Here is a 15,969-nt window from a genome sequence, read left to right on the forward strand (position 1 = left end):
GATCCTACCATTGCCTCAATTATTCTAATGCAGCACGCACGTTACATGCAACATGTATATTGGGTTACAGTTAGTGATTTTGGATGTTTTTTCCCTCTAAGCTACAGAATAAAAAAAAAAAATATTGCTTCCTAAGCCAACATTTTCTGATCCTCCTTACCTACTGGCAATGTGCCCCTGTTTGTTCGCTATACATGATGCTATAGCTTAGGTTTCTGCGCGCTTTAGTTTAGAGACAAACATTCTACAGTAGGAAGCTGACATTTTTAACTACCGCTCCCAGAAACTCTTGCTGTGTTCATAAAGCATTTTTGTGGGATAAGTTACGTAATCAGTGCAATAGAACATTAGCAAGCAAAGGCCACTTCCTGTTTTGGTCACGTCAGATGCTGCACATCATGATTTGCAGCCAATGCACCATCTGTATACTGTCAAAAAAAATGGTCTGGTCAAACCAAGCCTGTAATGCCGCAGTAAGCTTGACATTACTAAAAATGTATCATTTATAAACTTCTTTGTGTTAAATTTGAATTACGTCTCAAAAGTAAAAATGTAACATGGTCTGGAAAGATTAACGAGTTGTTGAAAAATGTAAGCACTCAAAATGTGATTTACTAAAGCAAGTGTTGTCAATGGTAAAACACCAAATTAGTTATAATCAGACTTAATTCCCAAATACATTGCTGAATTGTAGTACAAAAACATGTGAATTGTCCCCGATTGAAAGATTGTGCAGTAATGAACAGAAAATAAGACTAGTTTAGCCAGAATTATTGAAATGATACAAAGATCGATTTCAAAGGCCAAACTTTGTACTTGAGGAAAGACCCAAACATGTCTGACACTTTGGAATGAACATTTTCAAACGGTTCGGTACACTCACGGTATAAATGATGCCTTACATACGCACATGTAACTTAATATGGCAACTACTGTAGTATTTGGAGAAACTCATGGTGTTCAACAAATATACCGCATACAAATACTATTCTACAAAGTAACTGTCCCATCAAGGAATGTGGTACTAGGTTATCTTCTTTTTGATTGAAGAGAGCTCTTTCTGCATTTCACTGAATTTTGGACGATTTTCTGGCTTGTACTCCCAGCATCTCTGCATAATTTTGAAGACTTCCTCTGGACATTTCTGAGGAGAGGACATTCTGTAGCCTGCAACAGACAGGTCAAAATCATAATAACAATTGTATGTTATAGAACTGGCTTTCTGACACGCAGCCAATTCTATATTGTGACGTGTCGTGCAAAAAATAAATTAAAAAAAATCATGCACACCAAATGAGGGCAAACAGTAGGTATTTATAAAGCCTTTGGCTTGGCAACTATGCCAACAGATGTTTAAAGGCAAAACATAAGGAAATGAGGGAGAAGAATCCCTTAACAGAAAGCAAATCCAATCAAAACCAGTACCCCCAGTGGAGCACTATATAAAACCTTGCAGAAAAGACTATATCTCAGACAAGGTACGAAAATAATAACGTTTTAATAGTAAAATATATTAAAAACTAAACACCAAGTGTCTAAAATACCAGACTGTTTAACCTATAGATATGGAGAAATACTGAGAAATATACTCCAGCTCAGTTCAACATAAACTAGTGACGACGTTGTATTGTAGATTAATACTTTGCAAATAAGTTACTCAAAGTAACAGAGTGGCTAATAGAAAGTATAGCAACATAAGAAACAAAAGTATCAATTCATAATATGATAAACATTAGCTGAAATATACCTAGATCAGCGGTTCCCAAAGTGTGGGTCGCGACCCACTGGTGGGTCGCAGGGCGATTCCCAGTGGGTCGCGCTGACCCACACATCCAGGGCCGCCGGGCAGTCAGGCAGACTGACACCAGGAGGGAGCCCGGCGGTTTGCCCTGTATGCCGCCGGGCTCCCTCCAATCAATCTGCCCAGCAGCTCCGGTCTGCAGCTCTGCCGGGTGCAGAGCTGCAGACCGTGTGATAGGAGTCTCGCGAGCTCCCAGAGCGTTACCATGGCAACACTCTGGGAGCTCGCGAGACTTTTATTACACGGCCTGCAGCTCAGCACCCGGCGGAGCTCAGACCGGAGAGGTAACCCACCGGACCACCAGGGAGACACTGGACCACCAGGGATGTCTAATGAAGGTAGGGCACAGAGCCCAAACAATGCCCCCCAACCCTAATGTAACCCTTTCTCTGCCCCCCCCCCACTCCAATGTAACCCCTTCTCTGCCCCCCCCCACTCCAATGTAACCCCTTCTCTGCCCCCCCCAACCTAATGTAACCCCTTCTCTGCCCCCCCCAACCTAATGTAACCCCTTCTCTGCCCCCCCACTCCAATGTAACCCCTTCTCTGCCCCCCCACTCCAATGTAACCCCTTCTCTGCCTGCCCCCTACCCCAATGTAACCCCTTCTCTGCCCCCCACTCCAATGTAACCCCTTCTCTGCCCCCCCATTCCAATGTAACCCCTTCTCTGCCCCCCCACCCTAATGTAACCCTCTTCTCTGCCCCCCCACCACTCCAATGTAACCCCTTCTCTGCCCCCCCACTCCAATGTAACCCCTTCTCTGCCCCCCCACTCCAATGTAACCCCTTCTCTGCCTGCCCCCCACCCCAATGTAACCCCTTCTCTGCCTGCCCCCCCTACCCAAATGTAACCCCCTTCTCTGCCCCCCCACTCCAATGTAACCCCTTCTCTGCCTGCCCCCTCACCCCAATGTAACCCCTTCTCTGCCTACCCTCCCCCCCTGTAACCCCTTCTCTGCCTGCCCCCCCTGTAACCCCTTCTCTGCCTACTCTCCCCCCCCAACTGCAACCCCTTCTCTGCCTGCCCCCTCCCCCCACTGTAACCCCTTCTCTGCCTGCCCCCCTCCCCCCTGTAACGCCTTCTCTGCCTCCTCTCCCCCCCGTAACCCCTTCTCTGCCTACCCCTCCCCCCTGTAACCCCTTCTCTGCCTACCCTCCCCCCCACTGTAACCTCTTCTCTGCCTATCCTCCCCCCCACTGCAACCCCTTCTCCGCCTGCCCTCCTCCCCCTCACTGTAACCTCTTCTCTGCCTGCCCTCCTCCCCCCACTGTAACCCCTTCTCTGCCTGCCCTCCTCCCCCCCACTGTAACCCCTTCTCTGCCTGCCCTCCCCCCACTGTAACCCCTTCTCTGCCTGCCCCCCCAATGTAACCCCTTTTCTGTCTGCCCCCTCCCCCCTGTAACCCCTTCTCTGCCTGCCCTCCACCCCCCACTGTAACCCCTTCTCTGCCTGCCCCTCTCCCCCCCTGTAACCCCATCTCTGCCTACCCTCCCCCCAACTGCAAACCCTTCTCTGCCTGCCCCCCTCCCCCCACTGTAACGCCTTCTCTGCCTGCCCTCCCCCCCTGTAACCCCTTCTCTCCTTGCTCCTCTCCCCACACTGTAACCTTTTCTCCCCCTGCCCCCCCACTGTCGCCTTTTCTCCCCCTGCCCCCCCCACACTGTAATCCTTTCTCCCCCTGCCTGCCTACTGTAACCCTTTCTCCCCCTGCCTGCCTACTGTAACCCTTTCTCCCCCTGCCTGCCTACTGTAACCCTTTCTCCCCCTGCCTGCCTACTGTAACCCTTTCTCCCCCTGCCTGCCTACTGTAACCCTTTCTCCCCCTGCCTGCCCACTGTAACCCTTTCTCCCCCTGCCTGCCCACTGTAACCCTTTCTCCCCCGGCCCACCCACTGTAACCCTTTCTCACACTGCCCCCCACACTGTTACCAGTACACACACTCCCTCCCACACTGTCAGCCTCACCTCCTGTCTCTGTGTGTCCTTTTGTGACAGTGTGTGTGTGTATTTGTGTGTCTGTGTGTATCTGTGTACATGAGTGTCTGTGTATGGGAAACTAAGTGTCATTGTGTGTATCGCTGTGTATTTGTGTGTCTGTGTGTGTGTGTGTGTATACACTGCACACATACTCCATACAAAAAAACATGCTTACATTGAAACACACATTGTGTATATGTATATTTTATAAACACAATATACACACACTGCATCCACTACACACACGCACACACTGCAATCAAACGCAAACATTACATACAAACACACCCCTGCATTAAAACACTAAAATGATCTACAAACACCCCTTCATTCAAACACCAACACTACACACAAAAAGCACACCTGCATTTAAAGTCCTACACTACATTTACAAATTTCAGATGCAAACATTACAAACAAGTACACCACTACATTCCAATAGCAACAGTACATACAAATACACTCATACATGCACACATATACAGTGGAACCTCGGTTTACAAACGACTCGGTTAACATAATTTTCGGTTTACAAATAAAAATCCATTGAAAATAATGCCTCAGTTAACAAATGGTTTTCGCAATACAAAGCAAATTTCCCCAGAATGCATTGCACTTGGGAGGTTTAAAGCACCGCCCCCCTATATGCTGGAGCCTCTCCAGGTCGAGTGTGGAAGTGTTGGAGCGGCTTTTGCATCGAGTTTTGGAGCCATTCTGGAAATTGTTTGCATTTGTTTTGGGACTTTTTGGTGCATTTCTCAAGCTGTGGAATGTTAGGGAGCTGAGCTTTGTCGTTTGCATGCCTTTTATTGTGTGTTCTGCATTGTGGGTTGGTTTCCATGCCAGCTTATTTTGACTTTTTTTCTGACCTCCAGAACGGATTCATTGGTTTTCAATGCATTCCTATGGGAAACCGCGTTTCGGTTTACAAATTTTTCGCAATAAGAAACGTCGCGGAGAACGTATTAAATTCGTAAACCGAGGTCCCCCTGTACTTAATACAAAAACATGCTTACATTCAAACACTGCTCACAAATATAACCCTGCAATGATGTGCAAATGGTAGATCTCCATCTGGCATATTATTGTTGAAGTTCTCCGACAGATGGAGATCTACCTTTTGGCCACACTTTCACTAGATGGGGGCCCAGAAAACATACTGCACCACGGTCCTCTCTACATTAGTTCCACCACTAGGATAATCAATGTGAGGTGCCTGGATGAAAGAGCAGGACAACAACATTTCTGATTCTGAGTCTGTGAGTAAGCAGTTGTATGTCTCTAAAACTGATTGCCATGATGTGTAAAGTTTCTGCGTCTAAAACTGCCATGATATGCCAATTTTATGCATCTAAAGCTGATTGCCATGGTGTGCCAATTTTATGAAACTGACTGTTTGCCATGGTGTGCCAATTGAATTCTTCTGAAGCCAATTGGCATGATGTGCCAAGTTTATGCATCTAAAAGTGATTGCAATGATATGCCAAGTTTATGCATCTAAAGCTGATTGCCATGGTGTGCCAATTTTATGCATCTAAAACTGATTGCAATGGTGTGCCAATTGAATGCTTCTGAAGCTGATTGCCATGATATGCCAAGTTTATGCATCTAAAGCTGATTGCCATGGTGTGCCAATTGTATGCTTCTGAAGCTGATTGGCATGATGTGCCAAGTTTATGCATCTAAAAGTGATTGCAATGATATACCAAGTTTATGCATCTAAAGCCGATTGCCATGGTGTGCCAATTTTATGCATCTGACTGTTTTCAATGGTGTGCCAATTGAATGCTTCTGAAACTGATTGCCATGATGTGCCACGTTTATGCATCTAATCACAGTGGCGGTTGAAACAGTGACGCAGCCCACCAATTCAAAGTGGGTTTTGGCGCCAGGTCTTTTTAAGGAGAAGAGGGGTAAGTGGATTTTCCTTGTCTACTCGTGCCCTTGAGAAAGGCGATTATTATCGCCGAAACGCGCGTCGGGCTGTGGGTGTTTTGTCACGCTGTACAGACTGTTTCTATGTAGCCTGTGATAACTTAACATGCTACACCTATGCAGGGACTCTTATTTTTTTGCCGGCTGAGTCTGTTTTTTGTTACATATACTTTATATGGAGTTGTGAGAACCCTCTATACCACTTCCTACTTTAAATTCATCTATCTACCTCTTTCTGTCCTTTGGATTTACTCACTTTTTATTTAAAGGGCTATTATAGTCTGAGTGAGTTTAATAATCAATAGTATTTTGAATTATGACATAGAAATTAGGCACATAGAAGATCTATAGCACCTGTTCTAAAGAAGGATATCATAGCACTAGAAAAAGTGCAGAGGCGGGCTACAAAATTAATAAAAGGAATGGAACATATCAGCTATGAAGAAAGGTTAACAAATTTAAACCTATTTAGTTTAGAAAAACGTCGCCTGAGAGGGGATATGATAACATTATACAAATATATTCGGGGCCAATACAAACCATTGTGTGGAAATCTATTCACAAACCGGACTTTACATAGGACACGAGGCCATGCGTTTAGACTGGAAGAAAGAAGATTTCGTCTAAGGCAAAGGAAAGGTTTTTTTACTGTAAGAACAATCAGGATGTGGAATTCTCTGCCTGAAGAAGTGGTTTTATCAGAGTCCATACAGATGTTCAAACAGCTACTAGATGCATACTTGCAAAGACAGAATATTCAAGGATATAATCTTTCAATGTAGGGTAATAACTGCTTGATTCAAGGATAAATCTGACTGCCATTCTGGGGTCAATAAGGAATTTTTTGTCCTAGCTTGTTGCAAAATTGTGCTTCAAACTGGGTTTTTTTTTTTTTTTTTTTTTTTTCCTCTTTTGGATCAAAAGCAAAAAACAGGTGTGAGGAAGGCTGAACTTGATGGACGCAAGTCTCTTTTCAGCTATCTAACTATGTAACTATGTAACTATGTAACTATAGGTTCTTTTATATCCATGTCTCTGTCTATCTGGATTAATCTAGGTATATTTCAGCTAATTTTTTATCATATTATGAATTGATACTTTTGTTACTTATGTTGCTATACTTTCTATTAGCCACTCTGTTACTTTGAGTAACTTCTTTGCAAAGAATTAATCTACAATACGTCATCGTCACTAGTTTATGTTGAACTGAGCTGGAGTATATTTCTCAGTATTTCTCCATATCTATAGGTTAAACAGTCTGGTATTTTAGACACTTGGTGTTTAGTTTTTAATATATTTTACTATTAAAACTTTATTATTTTCGTACCTTGTCTGAGATATAGTCTTTTCTGCAAGGTTTTATATAGTGCTCTACTGGGGGTACTGGTTTTGATGGGATTTGCTTTCTGTTTAGGGATGCTTCTCCCTCATTTCCTTATTTTTTGTATTTTCTGTATGGTCTAGGCTTAAGCCCTTTTAGTACCCCTGTAACCCTCTTTGTACTTTTTGCCAGATGGTCTTCTGGCTGAGAGTACTGTGCTTATATTCAAAGATGTTTAAAGGCATTTGTTCACTTCTTAGAAAACGTTTACATGTTTTGGAGTTTTTAATCACATGCTAAATAGTAAATAACTATGCTTATACTTGTTCGAAATCATTCTTTTTTTTATTCTATATGTAAAAAAGAGAGAGATTAGATGAAGCTGTAGATAAGATAGCTGGACAGGAATGGTAGGGCTTAACCCATAGAACTAAATGGCAAACAAGAAACTGAGCTGTCCAGTGACCAAAATGTATGATAAAAATTAACTTTTAATAGATTCAAAATGTAAGAAGAGCTGGAAAGATACCTGGCTCTAAACAAATACAACTGTAACATTTGGTCATATAAACAGAGTATCAAATTAGTCAAAACGGAAAGAGAGAAGATATCTGTTCTAGAATATCGATTAAATGAAGTGTCAAGCAGAGACAATAATAATGCCAAGGTTAATGCTGAGTCTGACTATAACCAGTGCAAAAACGGCCCTGAATATCTAAACAGTGACTGGGGGTTGCAGCATAGTAAGTTAACAGACCTCAACAAATAACCTGGAAAAAATACTAAACAAAATAAAAATAAAATGATAGCCCAGGATAGTATAAATACTTAGATAAAGACAGCAAAGAGATAGCCCTGTCAGAGTGGTTTGCTGATCTGTCCTGGACTAGCTAGTAATAGTGTAGCTTCTAATAAATGTTCGATAAGGCTAGGTTAGTGGAAGGAATGTCCGCTATTTCCCTAACCGTGGCTGAGCTAGAAATCACTGCCAAAGCCAAAATCTAAAATGGTTAAGTTACAAGTTGCTAGGCTAATAAGCCCTAAGGTATTAGTCACGGAAATACTTGGCTCTCTAATCTACAGCGTCTTACTGTTAGAGAGGACTGATCTGTCGCTAAATTGCCGAATAGCAGATCTCAAGGTTTCCTAAAACTAGAGAAATATTAGCAGATTCTGTGAGAAAGGCTAATGCTCCGTTCGATAAATAAAACTGAATAGTCTTAGCGCAACTTGTAAATAAAGCTACACGAGGGAGCCCCGACGCGCGTTTCGCCTGTGAGCAGCTCTTCAAGGGGTAAGTAATACCCTTGTATGCTTCTATTTATATATTTTTTTTTGTACCCTCTTTGTTCTCCCTTTCTTCTCTGATTGGGTTTATGTGGTGTTTTATATATGTATTTGTTTAGAGCCAGGCTCTTCTTAAATTTTGAATCTATTAAAAGTTCATTTTTATCATACATTTTGGTCACTGGACAACTCAGTTTCTTGTTTGCCATTTTTATTCTATATGTTCCATCTTAAACTGTAAAAAGCAATGTCTACGGATATTTCAAATACCTGCGTTTTTTTGCAGTTTCACATACTTGTGAGCCCTTAATCACAAGCTAAAACACTACTAACCTAGGTCTGTTTCAAACATTGCTTTTGTTTTATAAATTTGAGAGCACATGATCACAGATTACAACTACTTTTTATTTCGGAACACAGACTAAGTTAGAACTTAGTATTTAAAGCGAGCACATCAGGTTTAAAACAAATATACATTGTACATTTATATGTAAATACGTGCTCTGTCTTCAATATACATTCAGGTGCTGTACTCTTCAACTGTACCTGAAAGCACAACAATCCAGTTTATAGGACAGCTAATTTAATTCAGTATACCTGCTCTCTTCAAAGTGTTCTGAAAAATGATACAATGTACTTAAAGTGGGAAATCACCATGGAAACCAGTAGGTACATTGGAGACCAATATATATATATTTATTTATACATAGTGTCCTCCACTTAATATTGCACCCTTGGTAAATAGGAGCAAAGAAGGTTGTGAAAAATGTATCATTAAAACATTTTGTTCAAAACAATACACAAAAATACTCGTAGATATCAAACAATTGCAAAGACAACAAAGGTTATTGCAAAAACACCTTTTCTTTGAATGACATGTTAGAAAGTGTTTAAAGGAGCACTATAGGGTCAGGAACACAAACATGTATTGCTGACCCTATAGGGTTAAAACCACCATCTAGCCACCCTGTCCCCCTCATACCTCCCTAAATATTGTAAAATCTTACTTGTATTCAAGTCTGGAGCTGCTAACTTTGTCCCTGATTCCTTTTGACCTGCCCACTGCCTGCTGACATCACCACAAGTGATGTTCTGAGCCAATCACAATGCTTCCCCATAGGATTGGCAGAGACTGACAAAGAGGCAGATCAGGTGCAGAGCCAGCATGATTCAAACACAGCCCTGGCCAATCCGCATCTCCTCATAGAGATGAATTGAATCAATGAATCTCTATGAGGAAAGTTCAGTGTCTGCATGCAGATGGAGGAGATACTGAATGTTTGGATGCATTTTAGGCAGGAAGGATCTCTAAACAGCCATCTGAGGAGAGGCCAGTGAAGTTATCACTAGGCTGTAATGTAAACACTGCATTTTCTCTGAAAAGACAGTGTTTACAGCAAAAATCCTGAACAAATTCAATAAGCTGTAGTTGTTCTGGTGACTATAGTGTCCCTTTAATCACTAGTTATACTGTATGTATTGTTTGTATCAGATTTCAAACCAAGCATACAATGGAAAGCTACAGATAGTAAATAACTACTGCAGAGTTTCAAATCTATCCCTAATGGGAGGTTCCTCCAACCCTTTCAAAATGGGAAATCAAGTAGTTGGAATCCAATGTACAAAACGTTAGATTTACAATATAAATGCCAAACTCCTGGTCTGATACTTACCCTTTTCTACTTGTTCTCGCGCTTGCTGATTGGTCATTCCTGGGTACGGACATACTCCCAAGCTGAAGGTTTCCCAGAGAAGAATTCCAAAGCTCCACACATCACTCTCAGAACTGTATCGCCCTGCGGAGAGAACAAAGCGTGACGATATCAAGTCATAGAATGCCATGGAAATACGATTTAAACTAAATATTAAAAATAACTTGTCTAGTTTAAACTGAGACTGGATGCTGGCTGCTACAAAACATCACCAGTTCTTCACCGCACACATCATCGACCCACCTACTGTAAAGACATGTAATGGCACCGTGTTAAAACAAACACTGTATGCATCAAAATCACTTCAATGGACTAAAGCTATGGTGCCTGGAGTCTGTAAGTTCTTAACACACACGTTTAGTTTGACGCAGTATGACAAAGGTCTAGCGAGTGGAGCCGACATTTCGAAACGTTTATTATAGAAACTGAAGAAATGTTGTAAAAAGAAACACATACAAAGATATTGTAGTTTGCACATATAACATATCCCAAAAGCCTATTAATAAAACTGATCATTTTTTTATTTTATTTTTTACATTTGAACATTTTCCATAGCATCAGTTTTATACAATGCACACGGATGAGATATAAATCTAAAGAAATTGTACAAGCCAGGGAAAATGGCATTAACGTGCATTGCTACGGTGTCAGATTAATCGCAAATGTTAAATATTGCAGGTATGTTAAAGAAAGTGGTGTCATGAAGCTAGACGTGCACATGTTAAGAAAAAGCTTGGATGTACACCATTATGTACAGATTTGCTTGCTACTAACGAAAGAGGAAAAAAAAGGTTCCTTATCACGTAGTACATGAACACATGCCACACAAAAAAATATCTCAATCACAGAGGATAATATAAATAAAGCAGAACATAAAACAAAAACAATTTTGACACTTACTACGACAATACATGTATACAGAATATATAGAAACCAAGAAACAAATGGAGCCCTCACAGAGCAAAATCAGCTTTATAACTGTGATACAAATAAGTAGATTAAAAAAAAGCCCTGAAATCCATGAACAATCTAGGCAACATCAAACAGCATTAAAAGAACACTCCAAGCACCAAAGCATGCTGTAGCATAGTGGTTATGGTGGCAAGAAGGCCCTGGCTCCCACCCACCCCCCTATTTTACCTTATTACCATCACTTCTGACAGTGAGAGCAGGAAGCTCCTGCTATAATCTTCCATTACCTCTCTTGAAATCAATCTTGCCCCGAGAGCTCCCGTTTTTATAGACGCAGTGACGGACACCCAGCAGACCCCAGGTAAAAAGTCTGTTAACAGTTAAAAACTGTTAACAAACGGTTACAATGGAATTTTAAAGAACTCTAACAGAGGTTTTTCATAAATACCTACTTTGTGAATAGCTCAAAAGTGACTTGTTATAAAGCAGACAAAGTAGTGAAGGTGACTGCAGTTTTTAATATCTATATCCAGTTTCTACCCAGGAGAGGGGACGGCGCCCTCAAACAAATATATCTTGCATGCAAAAGCTGCAGATCTTTTGTCTGAAGCTTCTGTAAGCCTTCCCCTTCTAACTCCTCCCAGACTTTCTGTGGCTGTCCAATCATAGACTTTCCAATGCAGTGCTCTGGGCAATTGCTGACTCTTGAGTGAAACTCCACTGAGCTAACCAAACCAGAAAGTAACAGGACATATTGTGTGATAGACAGACAAGGAACAAACAAGGTTCATTTATAAAAGTGACAATTTCTATTGAAATCTGCACTGTTTGTAAAACGAAAAAATAAATACCGTATTTATCGGCGTATAACACGCACTTTTTTCCCCTGAAAATAGGGGGAAAATCGTGGGTGCGTGTTATACGCTGATATCCCATAATTACTTACCTGTCCTGAAGCGTGGGCCGGCTTCACAGCTTGCACCGCGGTACAGGAACTTTAATTTCATGTTCCGGTTTCCGGCGGGACTGAAAGGAAGTGTGCACACTTCCTTTCAGTCCCGCCGGAAACCGGAACATGAAATTAAAGTTCCTGTACCGCGGTGCAAGCTGTGAAGCCGGCCCACGCTTCAGGACAGGTAAGTAATTATGGGAGGGGAAGTACACTATGGGAGGGGAGGGGAGGGGGGGGGAAGTACACTATGGGAGGGGAGGGGGGGGGGAAGTACACTATGGGAGGGGAGGGGGGGGGAAGTACACTATGGGAGGGGAGGGGAGGGGGGGGAAGTACACTATGGGAGGGGGGGAGAATACTATGGGAGGGGAGGGGGAGAATACTATGGGAGGGGAGGGGGAAAATACTATGGGAGGGGGGAGAATACTATGGGAGGGGAGGGGGGAGAATACTATGGGGAGGGGAGGGGGGGAGAATACTATGGGAGGGGAGGGGGGGATACTATGGAAGGGGAGGGGGAGAATACTATGGGAGGGGAGGGAGAGAATACTATGGGAGGGGAGGGGGGGAGAATACTATGGGAGGGGAGGGGGAGAATACTATGGGAGAGGAGGGGGGAGAATACTATGGGAGGGGAGGGGAATACTATGGAAAGGGGGGGACACTATGGGATGAGGGGGGAACACTATGGGATGAGGGGGGAATACTATGGGATACTATGGGAGGGGGGGAAATTTCCTGGAATTTCTTTCTAAAAATGAGGTGCGTGTTATACGCCGGTGCGTGTTATACGCCGATAAATACGGTAAATGCTTTTTAACAGGCTAAAATGCTTTAGGTATCTGGAGTGTCCTTTTAACGGTAATCAAAATGTTACAATTAAGAACTGAACTTAAAGTGACACTAAACTTAATTCTATGAAGTGCCTGGTATATAGTTTTTGGCGATTTCAATCGCATGCTATCGAGCTTGGAGATGTGAGAACATCAGCAATGCTAATGCTAAATTGTAACATTTAAATGTGGTATCATTGTACCAATTAAATGTTAATTAAATGTTCAGGGCATTTTAATAAACCCATATTTCACTACGCAACAGACCCGGGATATAGGTTTCGTTGAAAAGATTTATAAATCACAATAAAAATGATAATTATCTGTCGTCTTCATGTATATTTGGAATGCAACCAATCATTCAAAAGGGAGGAAATATCTAGCAACAAAATTGCTTTTTTTGTTTTTTTGCCCAAAACAAGATACTCAAAAATGAAATAAATTTATGTCTTTAAGCCTCACATATTTTATTTTGTTTAATGAGAAAGGACTTATGTTTGGAGCTTTTACAGATGCACAGAACACAATTAGCGACTTAGAATCTTCCTTTCCCTCCTTGCTCGGAATGAAAGAATTATAGGAAGTGTGTTAACGCTCTTGACGTCAGAGGATTTAGTGTGCACTTAAACTAACCATCTTCCCCAGCTGTGCTAAATTAGTTTTCTAACATAATAGACCACAATTAAGCACATTCAGTGTTCAGTTGGAGGCAACATTCATTTTCTTATGTGCTTACCCACTCGTTTCAAAGTTTGGCATGCTGTAATTTAACACTTTTCACAGAAGCCAATCCCTTGGTATAAGTTCAATGTAATTACAATTCTCAAACAGGGACACAGACAAACGAACAATATTTTGGGTCAAAAATAATCTGATCACAAAAATAAGAAATGTTACACGTGTGCGTAAAAAAACGTTGATATAAATATTTGGAGAGAGGAGAAAACCTAGGTAATTTGCCGTGACCCATTTAAAAAACAAACCCCCCAAAAAATAGCAACTCGGTTCTGTGTGAAAAATACAGGTTTGCATTTGCTGCATTGTAATCCAAGAAACTGGATGAATGGTTAAAGAGAAAGACTTTATTTAACTAAGTAGCTTTCATTATAGATTACAGGTCTGGGCATTGGTTCTGAAATAATATTAACAATATTGAAAGGCTCTGTTAGAAATCTGGCTGGTTCAAATTACTGGGGGTGATGGAGAGAAACGGAGTGCTGTGCAGATTGATCACTGGCATTTGGAAAATCAGCCAACATGGAGACGATGGCGAACAGATTGTGTGTGTGTGTGTTTTTTTTTCTTACTGGGTATTCATATTGTCTATGATTACACAAAGAATGATTTGTATGGGTACCGCTAATTACTCTTCTACTTCACCTGATTGCACTGTTTGAGTGAGAGTGATTGTCTGAAGTGTAGGTGGATTAAGTGGTGTTTGTAACAAAGAGTTTCATCAAAATTAAGTGTGTTTGGAATACTATAATTTATTTCTAGAGCAACATGTTTTCTTACTTCTTTTTACAAAAAAAATGCAAGTTGCGGAAAAAAGGGAACAAACTGGAAATTCGAAGTCAGCTACTGTGAAGTCATCAAGCTTAATGACTTTTGTCTATTCAAATGCTCCTCATAGAGACTGCAGAGATAGGGCGCATGAGTGGTGATCGTCATGATCCCCTAATTCACTGCTTCACTATGAGAAGCCCTCAATCTAACTCTTAGAGAGAAACAAGATAATACAAAACAGGCTCAAGCACCACAACCACTGCAGTCCATAAAAAGGGATAAGAACGATTAGCACGTAGTGGTCACTGAAACCATATGTGGCTGGTTTCTGTCTAAAGGAAATAGGCTAATGAATCAGGACAATCATGGGAAGAGAATTGGGTTTGAGGGAATTCATGGCAGAGAACAAAACTGTGATAACATTGGGGCAAGACTATAACTTTTAAAGATGTAGGGGTCACTAAGTCTAAGACAAACGTGGACGCTCCTGCTCAAAATAATTGGGAGCCGATGGCATAAAATGCACTGTATAAAGGCCAAATTCTCAGCAGCCTTTAAAAGCGCTCAGATAACATACTGTACAGTGATCTATATGCAGTATTATAGTAGTGACATCTAAGCAGTAAGAAAAATGGCCCAATTGGCCTTGAACAAACAGCCATAGCATCCTGCAAACTTACAATATTGTATTTTTACTATTTACCATTGAAAACATATCTGAAGTTTACTGCTCTCAGTAAAACAAAACAAAAATAATAGTTACTTTTCTAGCTAGACCTGCTGCACAAAATGCAAAATTGCAAACTCTGTATGTTCAAAACTAGCATACCGTATATACTCGAGTATAAGCCGACCCGAATATAAGCCGAGGCCCCTAATTTTTCCCCAAAAAACTGGGAAAACTTATTGACTCGAGTATAAGACTAGGGTGGGAAATGCAGCAGCTACTGGTAAATTTCTAAATAAAATTAGATCCTAAAAAAAATATATTAATTGAATATTTATTTACAGTGTGTGTATAATGAATGCAGCGTGTGTGTATGAGTGCAGCGTGTGTGTATGAGTGCAGCGTGTGTGTATGAGTGCAGCGTGTGTGTATGAGTGCAGCGTGTGTGTATGAGTGCAGTGTGTGTATGAGTGCAGCGTGTGTATGAGTGCAGCGTGTGTATGAGTGCAGTGTGTGTGTGTATGAATGCAGTGTGTGTGTGTATGAATGCAGTGTGTGTGTGTATGCAGTGTGTGTATGAATGCAGTGTATGAATGCAGTGTGTGCAGGGCCGGTGCAAGGATATTTGCCCCCCCCCCCCATATGTCCTGACCTCCCCTCCTCCTCCCTCAGTGGTCCTTACCTCCCCACCCCCGTGTTCCTTCACCCCCCTCCCCCAGTGGTCCTGACTCACCCCTCCCCTAGTGGTCCTTACCCTCCCCTCCCCTAGTGGTCCTTACTTCCCCCTCCCCTCCCCTAGTGGTCCTTACTTCCCCCTCCCCCTCCCCTAGTGGTCCTTACTTCCCCCTCCCCCTCCCCTAGTGGTCCTTACTTCCCCCTCCCCCTCCCCTAGTGGTCCTTATCCCCCCCTCCCTCCCATAGTGGTCCTTATCCCCCCCTCCCTCCCATAGTGGTCCTTATCCCCCTCCCTCCCATAGTGGTCCTTATCCCCCCCCCTCCCTCCCTCCCATAGTGGTCCTTATCCCCCCCTCCCTCCCATAGTGTTCCTTTTCTCCCCCCCTCCC

At 42.1% G+C, this 15,969-nt stretch overlaps 1 protein-coding gene across 1 annotated transcript in view; it reads right to left on the reverse strand.

Annotated features, from left to right (window-relative positions):
• Positions 1-493: 493 nt before the first annotated feature.
• The window catches only part of FER (FER tyrosine kinase), a 185,746-nt gene continuing 170,270 nt past the window's right edge, over positions 494-15,969 (reverse strand). Inside the window, exons 20-21 of the mRNA XM_063453639.1 lie at positions 9,997-10,119; positions 494-1,167 (exon numbers count right to left, since the gene is read on the reverse strand). Of these exons, the coding sequence (XP_063309709.1) occupies positions 1,025-1,167; positions 9,997-10,119 (266 nt within the window). The 3' untranslated portion in view covers positions 494-1,024. The remainder of the gene's footprint in view (positions 1,168-9,996; positions 10,120-15,969) is intronic.

Source organism: Pelobates fuscus, chromosome 5 (genome assembly GCF_036172605.1).
Source record: "Pelobates fuscus isolate aPelFus1 chromosome 5, aPelFus1.pri, whole genome shotgun sequence".
In the NCBI taxonomy this organism is placed as follows: Eukaryota; Metazoa; Chordata; class Amphibia; order Anura; family Pelobatidae; genus Pelobates; species Pelobates fuscus.